A 26,702-nucleotide genomic window follows, 5' to 3' on the forward strand; every position below is an offset into this window, starting at 1 on the left:
TATATATCATTTCAAAAATCTTCTGGAATGTTGTTATTGTCATTTTTTATGACAATATTCTCACATTAAATTTGACTTCTAAAATGTCAAAAGATTGTAATTCGGAAAGAATCCAGTGTAGAGTGAGCCCATTTTTCCCCATTTAAGATTATATACATTGCAAACAAAATGCCAATCATGTTTTAGCTAAACTTGCGCTACATAATCTTATGTGCAAGTCTTGACCTGCAAAATTCAAATTGTTGGACATATTAGTCAGCCTAAAGGTTTGTGCCGATAATCCTCACATTCTTTTGTACTGAAGATTAGTGAAACTGACCTTATGGAAGGTTTCCTCAAAACTTTGACCCTCCAATTCCTAGACCCTTGTCTAAGCCACTAAAAATGCCTTGCAGCCTCTTACACACTTTGTACCATGTATTTAGCTAATGCTGAATAGAAGACAGAATGACACTGTATGATGTACATCGTTGCTATTATAGGTTATGCATAGGATTTGTGATTGTTATACAGAGGAAAAACAGCTAGCAGGGGAAAGTAGGGGAACCTCTGCTTAGCTTCGCCTTCCCACTTTGCAGGAGAATAGCATTGGTGACATGTGGTGGCTAAATCATCTGTATGAAAACACCCTGGGTGTGGTCTTCTAAGATTTATATGCATGCATAATTTCAGTACAAGCTCACAGCCCAGCATTCTATGATCTGTGAAAGGCACAGCTTTCTTGCAAGCTGCGGTTGTTTAGGGGCAAAGAGGAATCACTTCAAAGTGAAGTTGCCAGAGTTATGCCCTGTATGCACACAACTCTGCACTTCACTCTAAAATGGTTGCAGGTAGTGGCTATTTAACAAGGGCTTGCTTGCTGTCTGCTAGGGGAAGAAGAATAATGCATTTGAATGTGTCTCCAACAGGTGGAAAATAGAGAGCGGGAGAATGAAAACGATGATGTAGAAAGTAATCTTTTGCTACCGGCTGGGATAGTACTCCGATGGGTCACTTTCGTTCTTAAGATCTACAGAGCTGAAGATATTCCTCAGAGTATAAACTTTTTGTTTTATTTTCTGAGTTACACATTCTTAAAGTTGGAATTGTGTGCAACTGAATTTTTTTATACCAATATTAGTTTCTTGAGAGCTCAAGAGATGCTTAAGACTCAGTTCTTACCTAGGTGGTAAGTCTGTGTCTGGGCTGTACTCCTTCAGACTTCATTTAGGGCCTCATATAACTGTATAAACTTTTTAATTAAAAAAAAATCCTCTACATATATCATGGGTGTACCCCTATCTGCATAACCTAGCAATTATAAAATATAGACGCGCTTTTACTCTCTCAAGATTGAATGTTTTGCCCTCGGCTGTACTTGAGGGACGATTCCAACAGATTCCACACAAAAAACTCTTATGACCCTGTATAGATGTCAGTACCGAATCTGTGGTGCGTGTCCTTCTGGCTTGCACTCTTTATAAAGACTTGAGGAATGAGGTTATCACCCCTCTTTCATTGTCCATTTCGGGTCGCCCGGTCACTGCCACGGTGTCCTTTCTCTTGGCAGATCAAGAGGTGGCGGCAAAGGTTGCAAGGTTTTTTAGCTGGGGCAATTAGAATAAGATCCACTATTTGACTAGAGATTAAAAACCCTAAAATGTATTTTATATAATTGACTTTTTATTTCTACTCTGTGTGTATCATATTGTTGTTTTATTGCTGTGGCTGATGGCTGATGCAAATAAAGATTTATTCTTCTTCTGCTACCATGGGTGTAGAATTCAAGGCTTGCCAAACTGCCCAATTTGGCCTACAAGGTCATTTGGGCCTAGCTACACCCACCTGCCATAGCGGGACACGGGTGGCGCTGTGGGTAAAACCTCAGTGCCTAGGACTTGCCGATCGCATGGTTGGCGGTTCGAATCCCCGCGGCGGGGTTTGCTCCCGTCGTTCGGTCCCAGCGCCTGCCAACCTAGCAGTTCGAAAGCACCTCCGGGTGCAAGTAGATAAATAGGGACCGCTTACCAGTGGGAAGGTAAACGGCGTTCCGTGTGCTGCACTGGCTCGCCAGATGCAGCTTGTCACGCTGGCCACGTGACCCGGAAGTGTCTGCGGACAGCGCTGGCTCCCAGCCTATAGAGTGAGATGAGCGCACAACCCTAGAGTCTGGCAAGACTGGCCCGTACGGGCAGGGGTACCTTTACCTTACACCCACATCAAAGACAGGATAGGTAAAGTCGTGGCATCAAAGGAAAAATCAAGAGCCTTAGAGTGTCCTCCAGATTGCATTGCAGCTCGGACTTGTGTTCAGCATTGTTTTAATCTGGTGCCAAACACAAATCCCCACTAATTTGGAGCTCCCTACTGGAACCCCCTGAGCACTGCTGCTTTTAACAGGGCTCAGATCCACCCAGGAATGACCAGTCCCAGCCACCATTTTATTGCATTCCAAAGCATTGTGGGACAAAGCATCGTAGGGGAATGGCTAGCTAGTCTCTGCAAAAAAAAAAAAATGGCAGCCACCAGTGTGGATTTCCATCTTTTTGGTGACAAAATAAAGCTTTTTTATTTTAAAAAAGCAGCAAAAAAGTTGCCACCACTCGTAAAAGTAAGCCCCTCTGCTAGTGTAGTGAATATTGCCCCTGAATTGGGGGTCATTTTAGCTGCTGCCATCCCTGCCCATTTCTCTGTTACCTCTAACTTGGTGTTTCCAGGGAGAGACATCACTCCAGAAGGGGCCAAATCTGAGCCCCATGTCTCTGGCCGCTGATCCCTTGTTTGCTGGACTCAGTTTTCACTATCATGCTATTTAAGTTCCACAATACCATACCCAGCTGCCACTTCGCTGCATGTTCATGAAATATGCCAACTTTGTGGCTCCGAGATCTTGGTTGTGAAAAATGATTGCCATTTTTTCCCTCTTCTGTATGTTTTCTGTGCAGTGGATGATGCTTTTGCGCAGACTGTAAAGGAAATATTTGGTGGAGAAGCAGATAAGAAAAACCTTGTGGATCCATTTGTGGAAGTTTGCTTTGCTGGGAAAAAGGTATTCAGTGCTAATAACAGAACTATATAAATAAATATGCTTGAAACCAGTCAGGATCATTAATCATTGTTTGAAGTTGGCTTGTTTCAATAAGCCATAAGAATACTGTGGTACCTCAGGTTACATACACTTCAGGTTACAGACTCCGCTAACCCAGAAATAGTAGCTCGGGTTAAGAACTTTGTTTCAGGATGAGAACAGAAATTGTGGCGCAGCGGCAGTGGGAGGCCCCATTAGCTAAAGTGGTGCTTCAGGTTAAGAACAGTTTCAGGTTAAGAATGGACCTCCAGAATGAATTAAGTTCTTAACCAGAGATACTACTGTAGTCACATCTTGCCTGGGTTCAGAGACACAACACAGTTTCCCATTATGTGCTGAAGCCTTGGACTTACACACTTGCCTCTGAGGTCATGTGTTCTCCCCTCCCTCTCTTCCTCTTCTTCCCCTCCTCAGACATTTATAGTGATATGTTTTCAGCTAACTGTAGGTTTTTTGTTATATCTGAACCTGGACAAGATGTGCTTGGTCTTGTGGCATATTGGAACAACCCAACTTCAGATCATGTTTAATGATCCGGGCTTGTTTCAAGAAACCATTTAATGCCAACCATAATTTCTGATTTGAACATAATAGGAAACTGTGGTTATTTGAAAATGCAAGCAGATGCTCCTGAACTTCACTCAGCTGCACACAAACCCAAGTCTTGTGCACGTTATGCTATAGATTAGCCCAAGAGTCACCACACTTTTGGGACCTGTGAGCACATTTGCAAAATGGATAAACTGTCATGACCACGGATGGACAGACATACACACACACACACACCAGCACATTCATTTTGTTACAATGAAATGCTTCTTTTAAACCTGATTTCAGTGGGAGGAGACAACCCTGTGGGCACCAGGGTAGGCATCTGTCTGCACCTTCTGCATATGAACATCTGGGGCAGGAGGTGCAAATTTGAATAAAATATGGGGGGGGGGAGTAAGTTCCACCCTGCATTACTGATCACAAGACAAAGTGTGTACACACCATTTGAAAGGCAATGCCCATTAACTTGCAGGGGGCAGCCCCCTCAAATATTTTATTGAGAAGGCCTAAGGGATCTCAGCCCCTAGGAATTGGCTCCTATGTTCTGGGGCCATATAGGTGACTCCTAGTCTAGCATTCAGGCCAATGCCTGCCAAAAACTGAACACAGTCATACCTTGGTTTCTGAACAGAATGCGTTCCGGAAGTTCGTTTGACTTACAAAATGTTCAGAAACCAAGGTGCAGCTTCCGATTGGCTGCAGGAGCATCCTGCAGCCAATCGGAAGCCGTGGAAGCTGCGCTGGATATTCGGCTTCCAAAGCAAAGTTTGCAAACTGGAACATCTACTTCCGGGTTTGTGGCATTCAAGTTCCAAGTTGTTCGTGAACTAAGCTGCTCAAAAACCAAGGTACGACTGTATACTGACAGTTACTATGCAGAGCACCCGTTATATTTTGTGAGCATTTGTTAATCTTCCTTATGTCTGAATAAAAGCTATTCCTAGACATAGAACTGTTCATAACTTTCATATGGGGATTTTTTTCCAGGTTTGCACAAATATAATTGAAAAAAATGCTAACCCAGTGTGGAATCAACTTGTTAATCTTCAGATCAAGGTTGGTTTGTTGCTGTACAAAAACTATTACAATGTTGTTGTTTTATTTAGAAATAAGACTTTGGTTAATTAGTACAGTCTTCTTTTTTTCTAGTTCCCTTCGATGTGTGAAAAAATAAGACTGGTGGTGTACGATTGGTGAGTTCTCCTTTGTTGTTTATAGAGTTGCATGCGAAGCAACAATGACAATGCTTCAAAACAAAAAGGTTTTCACATACGTTGGTGACTTGTGCCGCACAAGCTATCGCAGAATTAATTAAGTGCTCTTTGCAGAGTGGTGCTCAGATTATTTGTAATGAAGTTGGTTATAGCTTGGTGTTCTTAATAATTGCCGCTGTTATGGAGCATGACAGGCCTGCCTGTTTAAAATTCCCACGAGTTCTCATTCATTAGCTACTCAGCTTGAACCATTATAAAGATTATAGAGATCATTAGAATTGTTTCATGGATAATTATGTCCATTAGGCTTACTGCTGTCAGGGTTGTCAGCTGTCAAGGCAGGGGGTAATACAGGCACATAGTCTTTCTATAAGGTGCTAAAAGATATGTGTACATCCTTTAACAATTGAGTAGTGCGCGTTGTGCCATCTGATGGCTACTGGTGGAACTGAAATCCTGTCACGGACGTATAGGTGAGTGTAGCAGCCATAGGATAACCTTGTGTGTTGTCTTCTCCTAACCTTGCTGACTTGGGCTTAGGGATGGGGAGAAATTTGGTTCAGCTTGTATTTTAGTGCAAGTCTGCCTAATTCATACTTCTTGAAACGAAATGTGAATTGAGACACAGCGATTTCTCCTAATTCTGTGATGCTGTTCTCCAACTAAAAAAAAATGTGTACTAAAATGCATATATTAGGGAAACGTGCATAAAAATGTGTTTTTTTTAAATTAAAATAACATACAAAATGCATCATATCTGGGGAAATTGCTTGCAAAAGTATATTAAAATGTATATATTAGGAAGAATTTGTACTAAAGTGCCAAAAGATTTTGTGAGAAGGTTTTTTTTTTGGGGGGGGGTATTTTTGCAGAAATGTGGTAAACTGACCTTAACATTGAAAAATGAGAAACTGAGAGAACTAGAAACTGACTGATTTGCCCATGGCGCTATATATATATATATATGTGTGTGTGTGTGTGTGTGTGTGTGTATATATATATATATATATATATATATATATATATATATATATGCAGGTTTTGGTGTCCTCGGGTGTCTTCCCGTGTAAAAGTTGGGGTGTCTAGGCGACGTTTCGACGAGGTCTCACTCGTCATCTTCAGGCTGGTGCTTTCGGCTTCTTGTTACTGGAACAGAGCGGGATCTCAGTGTTTGAGTTCCTATAAATACTGTAGAGGGGTGTGGTGTATTGCCTCAAAAGTTCTGGGCAGAGGGGAAGTTCCCAGGCTAGTGTTCTTTTCTTCTTTTGTTCCTTAATTACTTGAGGGATATCTTGAGTGATTTCTGGAGTGATATTCTGAGTACCACTTAGGTGGGTCATTAGGTGTGGATTAGTTGCTAAAGCCTTCGTGTCTTGACCTCTTGAATTTGTGAAGAGTTTTTCTGGGAAGATGGCTGTACTGCACTTAGTTGTGCTTTGGCTTGGCTTCGTGTATAGGGGCGAGCTGTGGTTTTGTGCCCTGTGCCAGCCAGATCTGTGTAGGGATTGCAGGGGGGTGCAGCATCCGGAGGTGCCACTATGGTTTGGTTACTGGATGGTGTCTGTAATTTATCTGTGGAGAGGGTCTGGGTTTGGGTCTGGTGTGGTTGATTGGTGGTGGCGTTCTGTGTGCCTCTGGATCTGGTGTCGGTTTTTGTGGGGAGGGCTAATTTCCAGATGTCTGGCAGGCGGGACGTGTCGTCACGCTTGTTCATGTTGTGAGGGTGTTTCTCTATCTCGATGGCTTCCATGATTATTCTCTTGTGGTGATGTTCCATGTTAAAGAGCAATTTGGAATCTGCAAAATTAATTTCGTGTCCTGTTTCTTTCATGTGTTGGAAAAGAGAGGAAGATTTTTCTTCTTTTTTGACGGCATTCTTGTGTTCTGCGATACGTGCATTTATTCGTCTGTTTGTTTGTCCAATGTACGTGGCTGGGCAGACTTTGCAGGGTATTTCATAAACCAAAAACCAAGACACAGAAGAAAACAATGGCATGGCCCTCCTTCCTTATATCAAGGGCACTACAGATAAAATTAGCAAAATCCTCCATAAACACAATATCAAAACAGCCTTTTGCACCAACCAAAAAATAGCCAATATCCTCAGAAACCCCAAAGATAAAATCCAGTTGGAAAACCAAGGGGTCTATGAAATACCCTGCAAAGTCTGCCCAGCCACGTACATTGGACAAACAAACAGACGAATAAATGCACGTATCGCAGAACACAAGAATGCCGTCAAAAAAGAAGAAAAATCTTCCTCTCTTTTCCAACACATGAAAGAAACAGGACACGAAATTAATTTTGCAGATTCCAAATTGCTCTTTAACATGGAACATCACCACAAGAGAATAATCATGGAAGCCATCGAGATAGAGAAACACCCTCACAACATGAACAAGCGTGACGACACGTCCCGCCTGCCAGACATCTGGAAATTAGCCCTCCCCACAAAAACCGACACCAGATCCAGAGGCACACAGAACGCCACCACCAATCAACCACACCAGACCCAAACCCAGACCCTCTCCACAGATAAATTACAGACACCATCCAGTAACCAAACCATAGTGGCACCTCCGGATGCTGCACCCCCCTGCAATCCCTACACAGATCTGGCTGGCACAGGGCACAAAACCACAGCTCGCCCCTATACACGAAGCCAAGCCAAAGCACAACTAAGTGCAGTACAGCCATCTTCCCAGAAAAACTCTTCACAAATTCAAGAGGTCAAGACACGAAGGCTTTAGCAACTAATCCACACCTAATGACCCACCTAAGTGGTACTCAGAATATCACTCCAGAAATCACTCAAGATATCCCTCAAGTAATTAAGGAACAAAAGAAGAAAAGAACACTAGCCTGGGAACTTCCCCTCTGCCCAGAACTTTTGAGGCAATACACCACACCCCTCTACAGTATTTATAGGAACTCAAACACTGAGATCCCGCTCTGTTCCAGTAACAAGAAGCCGAAAGCACCAGCCTGAAGATGACGAGTGAGACCTCGTCGAAACGTCGCCTAGACACCCCAACTTTTACACGGGAAGACACCCGAGGACACCAAAACCTGCATTCCTGTACCCGTGAAAATCTACGAAAACATATATATATATATATATATATATATATATGTTTCTTTACAAATGCAGTAAATAATAATGGTAGTAGACAGGGGGAGGGCTCTAAGATGGCGATGAAGTAAGACGCGCTTGCCGGAGCTCCCCTTTCCAGTTCATGCTGTAAGTTACTCCGCTCCTATTTTTCTCTGGAAGTTGGCACGATAATGTTTTGATGATAACGCCAGGAACTCGCCCTGTGGAAGCTTGCAAAGCCAGCACCATAAATCTCCTTAATGAGCTTCACTAACAACCTGATTAGCTGTAACTTGGGCAGCCACCGGCCGCGCTTCCTTGGCCTTCCACCAGCTCTTGCTTGGCCTTTGAAGGACTCTTAGATAACCGAGCCGCTCAAGGGGTTTAGCATGATGAATCTAAAACGTGGCCGTACCTCTTCTGTGGAAGACCGTTCCTTTAATGCCTCAGAACCTATGTCTAAGGTTTCGAAGCCTACTGGGCTGGATTCACCACCTAAGATCTTAGAGCCTTCTATCTCATCATTGGAGGAGTTTTTCTGCAATCTTGTGCCTCCTTCACCTGTTACTTCCAAGCAGTTAGATTGCCTACATGATCCTGCAATGACTCCAAACAACCATTTAAACACCTCCAAGCAGGTAGACTGTCCATATGATCCCGCAACGACTTCAAATACTCCCTTGCCAGGAGACAAATCGCTGTTGGATATGACCTCCAGCCCAGATGGCCTCTCTCCCTACCCCGACCCTCATCGTAAATCTTTATGTGATATAGTACAATCAGTGGAGCTGAGGACTTTGCAGAAATATTGCCTGCACTTGGCTGACGAAATAAAGGTGCTATCAGCTTCCATCAATATGTTAGAGGGAAAACTAAATGCCTTCACCAAAACCCCTGTCTCGATTTTGAATCCGCCATTAAATCATCAGGGACCTGATAATCATGAGGCACAGAGCCTAAGTAGGGGGCAGCAGCTAGTAAACCTCCAACTCACCCCTAACAATATATACTTGAACATCGCTCACTCCTGCTTCCCCTATTATGCCTGGAGTAACTGTAAAGCTGCTGTGATCTCATTGCGAATGTTGACCAGGTCCTACTTGGCCCAGGGTGGTCTCCTATCATTAGAATGGCTGCCAGAGACTCCAAAATTTAAGCGCTTGTTGCTCAAGTTCAACTCTCCCAGGCTTCCTGCACTTTTAAGCAAACTTCGAAATCGTCTCAACTGGTTTGGAATCTTTCCACAAAGATGCTTCTTTAACAACTGTAGGGGCATTATTGGGAAAATCGCAAACTCAGCAAATTTGGTTAGCCAACCTACAAGGAGGACTGAGGATTATGACTGGAATTCGCAGCAACGGACCCTTCCTATGAACCCCTCCCCACGATTTACTAGCCGACCATCCCACCGGCAAGAAGGGACTGCCTTAAGGGGTAGAGCTTTGACGGGTCCAGCTTTGGCCATTATAGATGCTTCTAAAGATTGGCAGACACAAGCCTATGTGGACCCCCCTGCAGCGATAACGATCTCCAATCCTCAAAATGGCTGCATTCCTTGTGCTGATACCATGACGATGCAAGAGACACTGGAAGATCCAGTAGCCCTTTGGACAAACACTGAGGCAGTGGCAAGGCTAAACAAGCTACTGGAAGCTAACCGAAAAGGATGACTTTCTTCTGTCTTACATAGTGCTTTCCCATCAACAAGCCTCGATCCTCAAGGCACGACTCCTGCAACTACAGAGCATACGGCAAACGACGAGTCTATGGACTTGTCGGTTAGTAACACCCCCTCGTATCAAGATTTTCTCTTACAGCGATCTATAAATTCGCCCCAGCCACTGGCTGCTCCTGTGACATGTGACAACTTGAACCTGAAATGCAAACAATCAAAAATCACTGCCTTTTTTCACCCTACTGCCCCTTCACGCAGCGTGCACCCCCATTTGGATTCTCCAGGATTAACCACGCAAGAGAAATCATGACTTGAGGGAAACACAAAGCGGCCTCTTACACTACTATCATGGAATGTGGCTGGTATTAAATCCAAACTGACAGATCCATCATTTGTTGCTTATATAAATGGCAGCCACATCCTTCTATTCCAAGAGTCATGGGCCTGTGAGGACTTCTATCTAACAGGATACAAGGGCTTCTACCTGAATGCCACGCAGAACTCGTTATCACATGGTAGACTGCAAGGAGGCTTGGCTACTTTTGTTTCCTTAGCCATAAATCTTCAGGCCGAAAAAATCGACATCCAGTCGTCACTCATGCTGATTATAAAGTTGCAAACAGCAGAGGAAACGATAGTAGTGATCAATATCTACTTATGTCCAATCTATAAGAGAAATTTGGTTGATCTGAGATGGCAGGAAATCCAAGTGACATTGGAAACACTTTTTGATAAATACCCCGAAGCCACTTTTCTGTTGGCAGGAGATTTTAATGGACGCCTGTCACACACTGACCAAATCTTATTCTCTAAATTTAGCAAGTACCCTTCTTCACTTCTTATGACTACAGATCTTTTACCAAGGAAATTCAAAGATAGCATAGCCACTTACGCAGGTTTCAAATGCAGGCAAACCTTGCTGGCCCTCAATTTCCTTCTGCTAAATGGGGCAGTCAGCTCGGACTACCCTGCCGAATTCACCTATTGGTCAGGTTCACGTGCATCCACTATTGATTTTGTATGGATATCTCCTGACCTTACCCCCAAAATATCCAGCTTTAAGGTGGCTTCAAGACTGGAGAGTGATCACTTCCCTCTAGAAATTTCCTTGACTCTAGCAGACGAACTTGATAGGCACTCCTTTGTGCACCTATCAAATGATCATCTGGAGATAAGACCTACAGCCCTTAAATGGACCTCCAATTCGGCCCAGCAGTTGAACGAACTTCTCTGGTCTGATCAGCTCCAAATAAAAAGGGCTTCCCTTATGCAGGCGGATGAGCCTCTACCAATGTATGACGATTTAGTAGAACTTCTAAAACCAACACTAGCTCGGTCCCCCACAAAGCACGGTAAACAGTTTTTCCACAAAAAATGGTTCGATGAGGAATGCAAAAACTTCAAGAATCATCTGTATAATGAATGGTTGGCATACAGAGCATCATATGACCCCATGCCAAATAACCGTCTTATCACCCTCAGGAGAAGTTATAAAGCCCTACTAAAGGAAAAGAAGCTTGAGGCAGAAAGAAACAATTGGAACAACCTTTTGATAGCTGCAGAGAATAGAAATCCAGCCTCTTTTTGGCAGTTAATTTCCAGATACCTGGGTAGGCCACTTGAAAGAATAGAACCCCACATCTTAGCAGACACTTGGGAAAGATACTTCGCCGATCTGTATGCAGCTCATGATGCCTGCGGAGATACGGTGGAGCCGGAAGCACTGCCCGATTGGGACCCAGTTACATGCCCTGAAGTTGAAACTCTCATAGATCGATTTAAAGCAGGCAAGGCCCCCGGTGATGACCTTATATCCATTGATGCCATCAAAGCAAATAAAGATTGGTGGATCCCACTTTTACACGCATATAAGCAAAACAGCAAAATTTCCCTCAAGCTGGAGCTCTGCGTTGATTGTATTAATACATAAGAAAGGCCCACGTACAGAGCCGAGCAACTTTAGGCCAATCAGCTTGCTAAATGTCATTGGGAAGATTTACTCGGGGTACCTGCTAAACAAACTATCGAAATGGATGGAGGACGACAATATCATTGCCGATGAACAGGCGGGTTTTCGCCCTGGAAGATCTACCACAGACCAAATATTAACCTTGAATCACCTGGCGGAAAAGTATGCCGGCAAAGCCCCAAAGGCTCTTCATGTGGCTTTTATTGACCTTAAGCAGGCATTTGATTGAATCTCTAGAAAGCAGCTATGGACAAAACTGGCTGCTACAAAGATCGATCGTCGTCTCCTTCATCTGATTATCAGCCTCCATACAAACACCTTTCTGAGAATCAGGCTAGACAATAAAGGCCTAGTCTCCAACCCAGTTACCACCACTAGAGGGGTAAGACAGGGTTGTCTATTGGCCCCAGCATTGTTTAATTTTTACATTAACTCACTGGTGACTCACATGGCCAATGATGCTTTCCACCCCCCCAAATTAGCAGGCCGATCTCTGAATGTTCTTCTGTATGCGGATGACGCCGCACTTCTGTATGCGGATGACGCCCCTATTGGACTGAGGAGAATGTTGCAAGCTCTACATGAATACTGTGATCAGCATGAGCTCCAACCCAACTATGCTAAGACCAAGATCATGGTCTTCTCTGCCCGGCCGAGACTCCATCAATGGTCGATGAACGGGATCCCCCTAGAGCAGGTTAACTGCTTTAAATATCTGGGACAAGTAATACGGTCAAATAGGTCTTTTCTGGCCCATAGAGACTATATAACAACTAACACATCTAAAGCCGCCATCCAGATTAGATCTCTATATGCTAAGAATCAGGCTCAATCAGTGAAGATAGCTTTGAGACTCTTTCAAATGAAAGTCCTCCCCCTTCTTTTGGTGGGCATCTCTTTAGGCTCCCGTAGGGATTTTTTGAAACTGGATTCTATCCAAACGCGATTCCTTAGAGCCATCCTTAGGATTCCCCCCTCAGTAGCGGGTGCAGTTATGAGATTAGAGGTCGGCTGGCAAGCTCTACGGTATGTGGCCTTGAAGAAGAAGCTCTGGCTATGGCTCAAGCTTTGTTTTAAACCAGTGGGTATTGCCCCCTTGATATTGAGGGACGATTTCCAATCATCGTGGGAAAGGGAGGTCACTAACAAGGTTCAATCCTGCGGATTGTCTCACCTTTACTTTGAGTCTATGACGTACAATCAAGCTAGAGCTGTGATCTCCCGGAGACTGAGTGACATTGCCAGACAAGAGGACATAGCCCAGGTAAAACCAGGGATGTTCCTAGGGGACCAGATCTATCGGACCATACCAGCCCCCTACCTTGCAGAAATCCACTATGTGGAATACCGTAGACTTCTTACAGCGGCTAGATTAAATGTCCTTGACTCTGCGATATTGTGGGGAAGGTACAGGGGAGTACCATACGCCCAGAGAACCTGTCATTGTGACATGGGTGTGGTTGAGTCCACCGAACACATTCTCTTGACTTGCCCTTCTTATGCAGAGCTTAGACAAAATTTTATAGACCCACTCCTATGTCAATTTAGCTTCCTACCCGGAGAAAACCAGGTTTTACACTTGCTGAATAACGTCACTAGAGCTATACCTTCCTTGGTGGCCAAATTTCTTTTTTTAGCTTTTAAGCATCGCAAGACTATAATTGACTGTATTGATATGGGGCTATCTGTTTAGCCCATTTTAGTGTTGGCTAAGTTCTAAAATCTTCCTGGATGTTTTAACTGTGTATTGACAAATGTACTTTTTGCTGACTGACAGTCGAATAAAAGGTTGATGATGATAATGGTAGTATTAGTGATAAATATACAATTTTCAATACAGAACATGGTTAAAACAGGACCTATATAGTACTACAATTTTATATGCTTAAGACCACACCCACATCTGAATATTTAAAATGAATACTGACGATTTCATCATTTCATGAAGGGATCGCCTCACCAGAAATGATGTCGTAGGCACCACATACTTGAGCCTATCCAAAATTGCTGCTTCGGGGGGAGAAGTTGAAGGTAAGGTAGTTTCTCTTCCAATGTTGTTTCTTCAAAGGAGCACCTGTAAGTTCAAAACAGAAGAAAGAAGAAGGAAGGACAATGTAAGAAATCGTATTTCTTCACTCAGGTTCAATGTACGGAGCCGTTGGAGAGGAGTGGTGGCATCACATACCAAGCCTCCTGGAATAATAATAATAATAATAATAATAATAATAATAATAATAATAATAATAATAATTTATTACTTATGCCCCACCCATCTGGCTGCGCCTCCCCAGCCACTCTGGGTAGCTCCCAACATATTAAAAACATGATAAAACATCAAACATTAAAAACTTCTCTAAACAGGGCTGCCTTCAGATGTTTTCTAAAAGTCAGGTAGCTGTTTATTTCCTTAACATCTAATGGGAGGGCATTCCACAGGGCAGGCGCCACATCTGAGAAGGCCCTTTGCCTGGTTCCCTGTAACCTCACTTCTTGCAGGGAGGGAATTGCCAGAAGACCCTCTGTACTGGACCTCAGTGTCCAGGCAGAACGATGGGGGTGGAGAAGCTCCTTGAGGTATACTGAAGGACCACTTGCCGGGAGGGGGGAGAGACCAGGCGCTAGGAAGGTTGGGTGCTGTGCAGACACATCAGCAGAGCCATTCTGATGCTCCTGCTGATACGCCTGCACAGCACTGACCTCCCTGCTCCTTTATCCCACCTTGTCCTGGTAAGCAGCAACTCAGTTCCTTCTGACATTCCTATTCATATGTCCTGCTACCTGATTGGTACAAAGTGCCATATGAGTCTGCATGTAACGCTTGCCTAGAGTAGTCCAGGAGTAGGCAACCTAAGGCTCGGGGGCCGGATGCGGCCCATTCGCCTTCTGACTCAGGCCTGCGGACAGTCTGGGAATCAGCGTGAGTAGAATGTGTGCTTTTATTTAAAATGCATCTCTGGGTTATTTGTGGGGCATAGGAATTCGTTCATTTCTTCCCAAAAAAATATAGTCCAGCCCATCACATGGTCTGAGGGACAGTGGACTGGCCCATGTCTGAAAAAGGTTGCTGACCCCTGGAGTAGTCGTTTTCTCTCTACAGGGACTATTTCAGGAATAGTGTGGTCTTGGTGGTCAGCTTCCCACCATAGATGTTGTTGCCTTGATGAAAGTTGGTTGGCTCCCCCCCGCCCCGTGAAACTTCCCACATTTGGGTAGAACAGTTACTAATCTTCGGAGGTGTCTCTCTTAGACCAATCCATTATATCCTTCATAATGAGTGTGTAGTACGCTATTGTTGAAAAATGAAAACTGGTTGCTATAGGTCTATGCATACCACGCAATATCTTGAGTTTCCTTACCACTATGGGTTGCTATATTTTCTTCTGAAGCTGATTTAGCTTTGAGGACTAGTTCCTTTGAGGACTGCATGAGAGTGGCACCTCTGATCTTAAATGTTTGCACTTGTCTGTCATCCTGTGATGCCCGCATAATAGCCGTAAAATGCTGCTATAATTTCTTATTTTGTGAGGTTGATACCGGCAAAGCTGTCGGCACAACCCATCCTAAGTACTTATGTGATTTAGAAGCAAGACTTAGGATCAGGACATGCCTTATTTTTAGAGCAAGACTCCAGATTCACTTTGATTTAAATGTTTTATATGTTGTACGTTCTCTGTACAGTACTACATACCAAATAATGTGTTGTCTTTTATAATCTATAGAGTTTTCATCTTCGGGAGCTGGGGCTTCATCATACGAAGGTTCATAATCATATATTGGAGTTCAATGCAAATTCTTGCCCTTTCCGCAAACTAATATTTCCTTTTAAACCCAAATGTGTAACCCATACACTTACATTAATGTTAGCAGCTGTGATGATACTTATGATGATAATTTTTAACAGTTTGGGCATTGGATCACGATTGCATGAGATTTTCTTTGACTTTTGCATGGCTTTACTGTATATTTTTGCATGCAATTGTTTAATTTATTCTATACCCCAACTTGTAGTACTAAAGATATATGCAGGAGCTTTGGAGACAGTGCTTGGCGGTTTGGGCCTTTAATGGCTTGCTGCGTTTAATGAGAGCACATAAACAGATTTTATCTATGAAAACTATCACATTGCCTCAAATTCTGTGCCTGATTTCTCAAAGATTAAAAAACTTTTCATAAATACGGGTGCAATATTAAAGATCTGCCTCTGAAAGGTACCCATAAAACTTTGTTTTCTCATCCAGAAAATTTTCACATTTCTGTGCTGAATTGCACTGAAAATTTAATTATGCAACAGTAATTATACTGTGAAATTTCTAAGAAACCTTTGCCTGATTAGTGAATACTTTAAAAAAGGAATTACACACACACACACACACACACACACACACACACACACACAGTGTGTAACTTTATATTTGCCTGGCCTTGGCACATTTACTTGGAGAGGAGATTATATTTTTTTCACATTACAAAGAATTGTGGGATGAGAGTGATTCACACTTCTAATTCTACACTGCTACGGAAATAATGTGAATAAGATGGTTGGGTGAAATACAGGAGGGTGCACCTTCACTTTTAATAGTGATGTATAATAGGGATTTTATCATGGCAAACATAGGGGATTATATTGTGGCAAACGACACCTGCTGAACTTCCTGCTTCTGCACATCTAGTGACTACAGGAGCCCCAACCTCCTTTGCATCTGCCCACCCTAAACGCAAAAAAAGAAGAGTTCTGGATCTCACTTCTTCATAGATTGCTCTCACTGTGCAGTTTGGAGAGCAGCTGTGGTTGTGTTTCTAGGGGGCTATGAGTTGGTTTGGATATTTGTTCCCAGCATTTAACAGCAACTGATTCTACTAGTCTTCTGCTGCAACATCTGATACAATTAAATAATTCAATTATTACAACCGTGTACTGATCTACGCTAACCTTTCACCTGTGATTGTAACAGTAGTTTAGATAGAACGTGTGGCTAATATCTCCTTTCAGTTTTATTAATGTGCAAAAAGCAGTCATGCATTAACGTTTATGATCAGGAGTTAAAGAAGAGAGAAAAGCACAGTGACGAGAGAACTATGAGTATAGCTGGAGTTTTTTCTGGATGTTTCTTTCTGCCGAGGAATCTACGCTGATAATAACAGCTGTCAAAGCTCTGGTTGTGCCTGTAGTTCTCTCCTATGCTTACATCGCCTTCCTTTGGCTCCTGAAAAAAGATGTTAATACAGGACACATATCTCTCAGTGCTATGGTTCTTTTGAATAAATGAATGTCTCTTAGCATGAAGGTAGCACAGCCAGTTTATTCTATGGGGTTCTTTTCCCATAAAGTTTTGACTAAATTCAAATTTATGCATCACCGTTCTGACCCAGAGCTCTCCAGACACTGTCATGTGCAGTGGGCTCCTTTCATTGAAGTGTATGGAGACATCCTTGTGGATCCACATACATAACTGGTCTTGCCATAGATCCTGCCCACTCACTGCTCTTTTGCAGGAAGCCAAATTTTTGCACTGTTCCTGTTTGGGAGGCTAGATTTTCCCTGGGGCAGGCAGTTCCTTACCCCAGTGCACCCCAGAGGAGGGGGTGGGGAAACTGTGGCCTCAAGATGTTGCTGGACTACAATTCCCAGCATAGCTGGGACCGAGGGTATTTGGAGTCCAACAACATGTAGAGAACCACAGGTTAGTCACCGTGGATTAGAAATGGCCCAGTCACAAGAGTTTATGGGTCATGGTTAATCTATTGAGAGATATTCCCAGCACTTGGACTTTCTTTATACCCATAGAATAAAATGTTCTTATTTGACTAACAACTAACATTTAACATTTTAGTTTGCTGCATCCAGAGTTAATGTTTATACCCTCTTAAGGTAGCCCCTAATACAACAAGTTTTAATCATGATGTTTGCTTATCAGTAAATACCGGAGAGACGGAAGTGGGATTCTTACCAACATTTGGGCCTTGTTATCTAAACCTTTATGGAAGTCCAAGAGAATATACTGGATTCCCAGATCCGTACGATGATCTAAATTCTGGAAAGGTTTGTTTATCTTTTGGAATATCTCTTCGTCAAAATATCTGCTTTTTGCTGTTCTCTTGCTTCCACACAATGGCAGGAGAAAGAATGTTGGCAGGGAGTTGAGAATATAGTGTTATGACTCCTTCACCAGCTGTCCTTTCAAACACTCCATCACATGTATAAAATAATGTGTACCTTTTAAAAGGATTTGATTTGGTGATGTCATTTTCAAGCAACAATAGTACCGATTCTCAAAACACAGTTTGTAGTCTTCAAACATAACGTGCAAATTGTATTGGTGCTAAAATTAAAATATTGTTATTTCTCTGGTACCAAAAACCACTGTGGCCCTTTGTAACAGGCACATCTTGCAAAGTCTAGTCCATCTATGGGCCCTAGGCATGCAGAAACAGGATTGGGAGATTCTCACACAAATTGCTGCTTGCCTCTCTCCAAAGCAGCTAAGATTGTGCATGCTTAGGTCTGTAAAGGAAGCTGGAATTGCATCAGTCAACTGTTTGGAAGGCACGAAAACAGCCTGGATTCAATCTTCCCACCCCTTCCTGCCAAGCGGTTAATTGGCCTGATTCCAGCTGCCTCAAAAGAAGTGGTTCTGTTTTACTTACTTTAATAACCTTATTGCTTTTAACTAAACTTATTTGTAACTCACCCAGGGATCTTCAAATGATGTAATCAAACAAATAAACAAATAAGCTCAAGATCAATATTATAAAATTGTATCCAATGACCCATGTTTATTAGTTTCAGTAGAAAAACTGGGATTGTTGACTTAAATTATGTCGTGGGGGGGAAGCCTATTTTATTGTGAGATGTGATAAAGCATGCAAATTGGAGGGTGCAGATGATACTCACAGTTTTAAAGAATATACTAGCTTTGCAGCTTACATACTATAGATTGAAGTATCGCGTTTGTGTTTCAGGGAGAGGGGGTATCTTACAGAGGCCGGATCCTGGTTGAACTAACCACACTGCTTGACAGCAAACCCCTTTCTAAAAAGATTGAAATGATACCCAGTGATGATGTACTAGTGGTTGAGGTAAGTGCTGTTTTGTTCCCGATATGTGAAATATGAAATATTTCAATCTTTCTCCTTTTGGGCAAGGCCCACCACACAATCGGAGGTCCTTGATCTCATAGGGTGGTTAGGCAAATCACACCCCTAGACATATCTTTGGAGTGGGCAGAAAAGAATACTATGCCTCCTTTTGCATTTATTTTCCACATACAGTGGTACCTAGGGTTACAGACGCTTCAGGTTATGTGTTTTCAGGTTGCGCACCGCACCGAACCCGGAAGTGCTGGAACAGGTTACTTCCAGGTTTCGATGCTCACACATGTGCAGAATCACGACCCGCGCATGCGCAGATGCGGCGCTGCGGGTTGCGAACGCTGCGGGTTGCGAACGTGCCTCCCGCATGGATCACGTTCACAACCCGAGGTTCCACTGTATTGGTAGCCAGCAAATCATTTAAAATGTGTGGTTTCGTTTGACATTTAATGTTTCTCCACACTGGTAAATGAGTGTGTGTGTGCCTATATGTATTTTAGGTGGGGTTTTGCTTCAAAAATTAAACCACTGTTTGTTGAACCACTGTTCTTGTTTGAACCTACAGAAATATCAGCGGAGAAGAAAGTACAGCCTCAGCGCCGTGTTCCATTCTGCCACCATGTTGCAAGATATTGGCGAAGCCATCCAATTTGAAGTCAGCATAGGGAACTATGGCAATAAATTTGATACCACCTGCAAACCGCTGGCATCAACAACTCAGTACAGTCGGGCTGTATTTGATGGTGAGTATTACTGCTGCACAAAGCTAGCAATAATGACATATTTGGGTGGGTGGGGGCTGTAACTTTTAAATCTGTACTTATGATTAGGTAGAGCAAGGCAGATTTTGGGTGCCATTGTAGGGCATCAGGTTATTATTTATTTTTAGATATGTATATATCTAATAACCTGAGATATTCATTTGCATTTTCTACTTTAGGCAGAAAAATAGCTTGCCCAATCTTGGTTGAAATAATGTGAATAAAGATTGTTGAAATCCAATATATTTTTGTAAGAGGACATATTCCCCCAAATAATGTGCCTATTTCACTCCAGGAAACTTCTATTACTACCTGCCATGGGCAAACACGAAGCCAGTGGTGACACTTACTTCATATTGGGAGGATATAAGTCATAGACTGGACCCTTTGAACCTTCTTCTTGCCATAGTGGAAAAACTGGTAAGTTAATCACAACTGTTTCTCTTTCCCATAATTCATATATACAACATTGTTGTGGCTGTATATAAAATAAGTAAGTAAGTAAGTAAGTTATAAAGCTTCTTCTTGGATTTGTATTCTTGCATGCAGCAATGTAATCAAAACTGTGGTAGAAAGTGGGCTTCTGGTTTCACAGCAGGCAGAATTTCAGTCTCGTCCAGTGAAAAATGCAAGAAACGTTGTTGTTTTTTTGTGATGTAAGCTGCATAAAATACAGCTGCAAGGCTGTTAACTGGGCCTGGACATGATGAACAAATTATGCTGATGCTTCATACGTTGCACTGGTTCCTGGTCCATTTCCAGGCCCAGTTCAGAGAGCTGATTCATGACTTTTAAGTCCATTACAGCATGGAATGAGGGCACTCAAAGGATCACTTTTCTCCACATATGGCAGTGTATTAACAGGCATATGCCGGGACTGTTGATCTGATAAGAACATCATCACAAGCCCTTTTTCCAGGTGTCCCCATTATCTGAGGTGCAGTGAGCAGATACCTGGGTAAGGTCCTTCTGGAAAGTGGCTCCCCATTTGTGGAATTCTCTCTCTTGGGAGGCTTGCCTGGCACGTGCCATGAGGTCAGCTGAATAACTCTCCCCGCCCCCAATACCTTTAATACAAGTTTTTAACCTTCCTGAAAGTTTTAAAGAAATTATCAATGTGGACTTCTCCACAATTTTCCTACAGCAATGACAATTATAACAACAGTCACAGCAGTATAAATTCTTATACCAGCATGAAAACAGAACAAAACCATGCCAAAGGTATTTGGTATAGTTTTAATGTGTATTTTGTGAACCACTCTGGTATTATGAATATGGTATATGAGTATTTGAAAATGAAAATAAGTAACAAATGAGGTTTAGGTTAGTCACAATGGCTGGCTTAAGCCCCATTGATTTCAGTGGGTCAGCTCTGAATATGTCTAAATCTGGATCCGGCTGTGTGCTTTACAAATAGTTTTCTGTAACACCGATGAGAGAATCTCACTGGGGAAAAAGGTTGCAAATGAGTAGCACATATGGACTTACCCAACTCTTTAAATCCATAGCAAACAAACCTGACAGCCTTAAAATCAGGAATACAAGCAAAGGTTTCGGAAAACCAGTTGACTGAAACGTGGCTGAAGTTAATAGATGAGCTTATGGAGGACCTGAGGTAAGTTGCTCTGTATCTTCCCTCTTCACAACTGCCCAGAAATTCAGTACAGAGATTGGTTCCTTCTGCTTAAGAAGTGTCCCAGTTCCTCAGGGAGGAAGCAAAACTCCTGAGCCAGAGTCTCTTTGGGTCCATGGTGCCTTACACACCAATGTTTGTGATGTTATTTTAAAAACTGACTTCAGGTTTCACAGCCGTTCCCACAAACTGTTGGTTGATTGGTATGTTTGTTACTAAGAAAGCCTACTCATTTTTTCTTTCAGCAAGGAATTCCCAAGCCAGCAAGGCAAACACAATGTCACGGTCCTCGATACACAGATCTACAAACTGCGGGAGAAATCAATCAGACAGATTCAGGAGGCAGCTCTGAAAATGAGGAGAGAAGCCACAGATATCAAGGCCACACTGACAGAAATTGAGGATTGGCTGGAAAAATTAATACTGCTATCTGAAGAGGTTGTTCTCTCTGTATTGATAATGGGCTAACTTTTTCTTTCTTCTGAGGGTCGCAAGCTAGCGCTGGGCATTGCTAGTACACAAACAGACAGACAGGCACATAGAGGCCACATGCTTATCACTCATACAGGCAGGAGGGGGACAGGCTCCAGCAGGCAAGCAGAAGCAAACTCGCACATTCAGGCAGGCAGGCAGGCAGACCAGCGGTGCCCAGTGTTTCTGCTCCCCGCTACAGTGCTAGTTTCAATATTGTATCGTGGAGAAAAACTGATGCATTTTTGCCTCCCACATCAGCACTCTTGTCCTACCCCAGCACTATAATAGGGAGGACGCACAAAGCTTTTCCAAGGTCTTCTTACCTTGCAAATGTGCCTCTTCACCCTCTGATCAGGAGTTACTGCAAGAAGTAAATCAAGAAAAAAGGAAGGAGTCATAGGCAATGCCAAACCATAGTTAAAACAAACCAAGGTTTGTAAGTAAACAACAAGCCATGATGTCTTGTTAGTAAGCAAACCACAGTCAAAGGGCTGGTCAGGGTTTAGACGGCCCAACAAACCGTGAATTGACAAACCGTAATTTATTAAACCATGGTTTAGCATTACATGAAAACTAGGCCATACTGAGGTCACCTTTAGAGGATCTGCGTGAGACACCTGGTATTTGAGATGCAACTAGTTGTGACAGGAAAGAGACTTTTTGGAGGTGGTAGCTGCTTGTGGAATTGCATTCCCAGGGCAACTTACCAGAAGAATAACAGTGTAGATACAAGGTATTCTGTGACTCAGGTGTCACGGTCTTGAAATAAAAGCATTACATTCTCCATATTCTATTCCCATTTAGCATATGGTTGTGCTGAAGACAGAAACTCTTGTGTATTAGAATGTTTTTGCCTGTTGTTTTACATGTTTAATACAGCCACCCACGTCAGAGACCTGGGATTGGTTGTAACTTCCTTTTGAGTGCACACTCAATAACAAACTTGGCCAATATATGAAACATACCAGAATGCCTGCTGGCCTGCCATATCTTTTTGTTACTGTATAATGTGATATAATTCTTTAGAGCAAATTATCTGTCGTGCCTTCCCCCTCCCCCTTAAATGTGAGTCTACAAATGCTTTTAATAGGAAATAATATTGTTTTACACAAACTTTGTCTCATTTCCCCTCTCATTGCAAAACAACAGCCACAGAACAGCATGCCTGACGTGATCGTTTGGATGATTCGGGGGGAGAAGAGGCTTGCCTATGCTCGCATTCCTGCCCACGAGGTTTTATATTCCACAATTCCTGGGGCATCTGGGAAATTTTGTGGGAAGTCCCGGACCGTCTTCTTAAAGGTAACCTAAGCCAAACACTTGTCTGCCCAACATGGTTAGGTCTCCAGTGCTTCTTCAAATCTGTGCCCTGGAGAGCAGTCCTTTTCAGAGTCAGCTTGGTACAGAATGCCACTACTGGAAATACAGTAGTCCTGGCAGAGATGCTTGAAAGCATAACACTGAAATAAATTTATGCTTTCCATGTACATGCACACAAACTGTGTACGGATCTATTTCCTCTTAATTTGCAATAACCAAATGGATCGTGATAAATAAAATAAATAAACTCAGGCTTCAGAGTCCAAAGTCACTCATCTATCAAGGAAGTGGCCTGCTTGTGTCTCCCCTGTGTTCTCACCAGTGGTGGGCTGGTGGCAGAGGCAGTTGCATTCTGCCGGTGGCAGAAATGCTGTGCTCATTGGGACGGGGTGCTGAAGAATTGATGCTTTTGAATTATGGTGCTGGAGGAGACTCTTGAGAGTCCCATGGACTGCAAGAAGATCAAACCTATCCATTCTTAAGGAAATCAGCCCTGAGTGCTCACAGGAAGGACAGGTCCTGAAGCTGAGGCTCCAATACTTTGGCCACCTCATGAGAAGAGAAGACTCCCTGGAAAAGACCCTGATGTTGGGAAAGATGGAGGGCACAAGGAGAAGGGGACGACAGACGACGAGATGGTTGGACAGTGTTCTCAAAGCTACGAACATGAGTTTGACCAAACTGCGGGAGGCAGTGGAAGACAGGAGTGCCTGGTGTGCTCTGGTCCATGGGGTCACAAAGAGTCGGACATGACTAAACGACAAACAGAGGTCAGAGGACTTCAGGGCTGCCACCGACCTGGAGCTTTCCCAAGCTCTGTCACCCCTGGGTTTTGACTCCAGGAGGCAACCATTTTAGGTGCATCCAATTGGTGTGCAATTGCCAGTGTGTGGATCCTTTCAGACCCAGAAGAGAGGAGGCAGGACAGGACGGGGTTGTTTATGTACACTACACACGGGGTCAAGAACAGAACCCCCATGCAAAACGGTCTCTGCCTGTATTCAGGAGGACTGCCTTTTTCCAACCTGGCTTTGCTGAGATGGGTAAACACACAGTGTCTTTGCCTCAGGTGGGACTTGATGATTCAGTCAGTGGTGGCCGTTGAAGCAGTTTGCCAGGTGAAACCTGTGCAGCATGGCAGAATAGAGGAAAGGGGGCTTCCTGCCTTTAGCTGGGAAAGACGTGGTAGATGTGCATGTGTATAAGACAGCCACTGCCAGTGCTGTGCAAGCAACAGTTGCTGAGTCCTGTTTAGGGAAGCTTTTGATGTTTGATGTTTTATCATACTTTTAATATTCTGTTGGGAGCTGCCCAGAGTGGCTGGGGAGGCCCAGCCAGATGGGCAGGGTATAAGTAATAAATTGTTGTTGTTGTTAGTCATTCTGGCATGGGCACAGGCTGCCAATGTCATTAGGGTCAGTGGCCATATGCTTGCACGGTTGTGTCTGCATCACTCACCACCTCCCCATGCTGAACAGTAAGGTTAGAAAAGCTCCTATCCTTCTGGCACCATGTTGTGTCTCATTAACTGGCACTGCTTTCATTCATTCCTATCTTCTCTCATGAAGACTGCCTGCTGTAGAGGAGGAGGAGGAGGAGGAGTTTGGATTTGATATCCCGCTTTATCACTACCCTAAGGAGTCTCAAAGCGGCTAACATTCTCCTTTCCCTTCCTCCCCCACAACAAACACTCTGTGAGGTGAGTGGGGCTGAGAGACTTCAGAGAAGTGTGACTGGCCCAAGGTCACCCAGCAGCTGCATGTGGAGGAGCGGAGACACGAACCTGGTTCACCAGATTACGAGTCTACCGCTCTTAACCACTACACCAGCTCTGCGCAGAGTCACAGAATAGGCTTATCTGTTCCAACCTCCTGCCCGGTGCAGGAAATTCAGAGCTGGGGCATCCCCAACATATGGCTGCCCACCTTTGTGTGAGTCATTTTTGGGGGGGTTGACCTCTTGTAGTCAGGGCTCCCTCTCCCACTATCTGTAGTGGTGGATACACTCATGCAAACATCACATCACACAACTGCTTTTCAGACCACTTATGGCGAGGAAATACTAACGGCTGGTACTGCCAAGTTCTCAGAAATAGGCAGGAGTAAACACATTGTTAGATAAGAGCCAAGAATGGAATAACAGGAAAAGAATTAACAATCTGGCTGCGATTGTCTCCTAAATGTAGGGAAACTGCTCTATTTAAAAGTTGGTTTGGGGACACTGCTCAATTTTCAACACCTTAACTTTTCCTACCATTATGAAGTAACCTCTGGCACAGGAAAATGTTGGCCAGGAACATACATGCCAATAAGCTGTCACTGGGGCACAGGCTACAAATATTTCTATTGTATATCTTTTGTTAGTCCTTCTGACACATCGGAAAGTAACCGCTTTTGTGTATGTGTGTGTGTTTTGTTTAGTATCCACAGGACAAAAACAACGGCAACAAAATACCCGCACAGTTGCGAATTAGTTTTTGGCTTGGCTTGAGTGCAGTAGAAAAGAAGTTTAATAGCTTCGCAGAAGGAACATTTAGCGTCTTTGCTGAAATGGTATGTGCAGTAAAGATTACTATTTAAGATAAGGTCCCAGGGATTTGAATTTATTTATTTATTTATCTATTGCATCTTCCCCAAAGAATTGTAATGGTACAGTCCACCAGGAAGTTCTCCTGCACAAGCACCATTGAAATGAATGGGAGTCATGCAAAAAGCACACCCATTTCAATTGTGCTGGTGCAGCTCCCACTCATTTCACAGGTATGTGCAGAGGAGAGCATCCCAAGGGTTTGTGCCCTAAGATGCCAGATCAGATGTACATGAGAACCTTTGCCCCAGCAGTCCCGTCAAAGAGAAGAGACTTTTGTATCACTTTTATCATCTGTGGTTCCTTTGGTGATGTAATTGGCATTGTGGGTATACCGCCTCTTTTCAGACTATTTTAAAGGCACTCTCTCAAAATTTCAAGTGTGCCAAAAAATGTTAGCCTGGTGTAGGCAGTGCTGCCCCAGAGGAATCAGTTGTCTAACTGAGCAGAAGGCTTCGTATACTGTTCGTATATACATATTCAGGGAGATAGATATTTAATTTATAAAACTTTTTTCTGCAGTCCGTGCAGTTGCTTTATTTTTTATTTTATTTTACTTTCTCGACAGTATGAAAACCAAGCACTTATGTTTGGGAAGTGGGGAACTTCCGGACTCGTTGGCCGCCACAAGTTTTCCGATGTCACAGGAAAAATAAAACTGAAAAGAGAGTACTTTCTGCCTCCCAAAGGATGGGACTGGAAAGACGACTGGTTCATTGATCCTGAAAGAAAGTCAGTTTTTTGTTTGGATTCCTCTAAAATAAGACAAAGGGATGGGCTTGTGTAATTTCCCACTAAGGAAATTTCAAAACTCTTGCGAAAAGAGAGGGAGGCAATAAAATGCCAAGTTTCAGTACAAAACAGCTCCATTAGGAACTCCCAAGTGAAGATGTTTATAGTTGTCATGAGTAACAGTGGAGTCAGTCCTGTCTTTGGATATGTCCACGCTGGTAATTTCGTTAATATAACTTTACTGACATCTTTGGGGAGGCAAGGCAGTCTCTGCTACATTACAGGATGTCTCACTATTTTATAGTCCATTTAAAAAAGAGGAACAGCATTTTAACAAGCTTTTACACAGTTAGTCAGGACAGATGTTTCATACTTCCTGGTTGTGTCTCACCCTTCCTCTTTAAATAACATGTAAAGCACACTCAAACTATGCTCCATACCCGGCATAGGCAAACTTGGCCCTCCAAATGTTTTGGGACTACAACTCCCATAATCCTAGCTAACAGGACCAGTGGTCAGGGATGATGGGAATTGTA

At 43.2% G+C, this 26,702-nt stretch overlaps 1 protein-coding gene across 5 annotated transcripts in view; it reads left to right on the forward strand.

Moving 5' to 3' along the window:
- Positions 1 to 26,702, forward strand: part of MYOF (myoferlin) — an 85,761-nt gene that overhangs the window by 27,641 nt on the left and 31,418 nt on the right. For all 5 annotated transcript variants that reach the window (XM_083505815.1, XM_083505816.1, XM_083505819.1 and 2 more), the window contains 15 exons: positions 909 to 1,035; positions 2,925 to 3,028; positions 4,607 to 4,675; positions 4,769 to 4,812; positions 13,520 to 13,602; positions 15,291 to 15,329; positions 17,487 to 17,611; positions 18,532 to 18,648; positions 19,226 to 19,403; positions 19,717 to 19,841; positions 20,930 to 21,036; positions 21,300 to 21,492; positions 22,678 to 22,830; positions 25,269 to 25,400; positions 26,003 to 26,166. In XM_083505815.1, the coding sequence (XP_083361941.1) occupies positions 909 to 1,035; positions 2,925 to 3,028; positions 4,607 to 4,675; positions 4,769 to 4,812; positions 13,520 to 13,602; positions 15,291 to 15,329; positions 17,487 to 17,611; positions 18,532 to 18,648; positions 19,226 to 19,403; positions 19,717 to 19,841; positions 20,930 to 21,036; positions 21,300 to 21,492; positions 22,678 to 22,830; positions 25,269 to 25,400; positions 26,003 to 26,166 (1,760 nt within the window). The remainder of the gene's footprint in view (positions 1 to 908; positions 1,036 to 2,924; positions 3,029 to 4,606; positions 4,676 to 4,768; positions 4,813 to 13,519; positions 13,603 to 15,290; positions 15,330 to 17,486; positions 17,612 to 18,531; positions 18,649 to 19,225; positions 19,404 to 19,716; positions 19,842 to 20,929; positions 21,037 to 21,299; positions 21,493 to 22,677; positions 22,831 to 25,268; positions 25,401 to 26,002; positions 26,167 to 26,702) is intronic.

Source organism: Podarcis liolepis (assembly GCF_965112155.1).
Source record: "Podarcis liolepis genome assembly, chromosome: 5".
Lineage (NCBI taxonomy): Eukaryota > Metazoa > Chordata > Lepidosauria > Squamata > Lacertidae > Podarcis > Podarcis liolepis.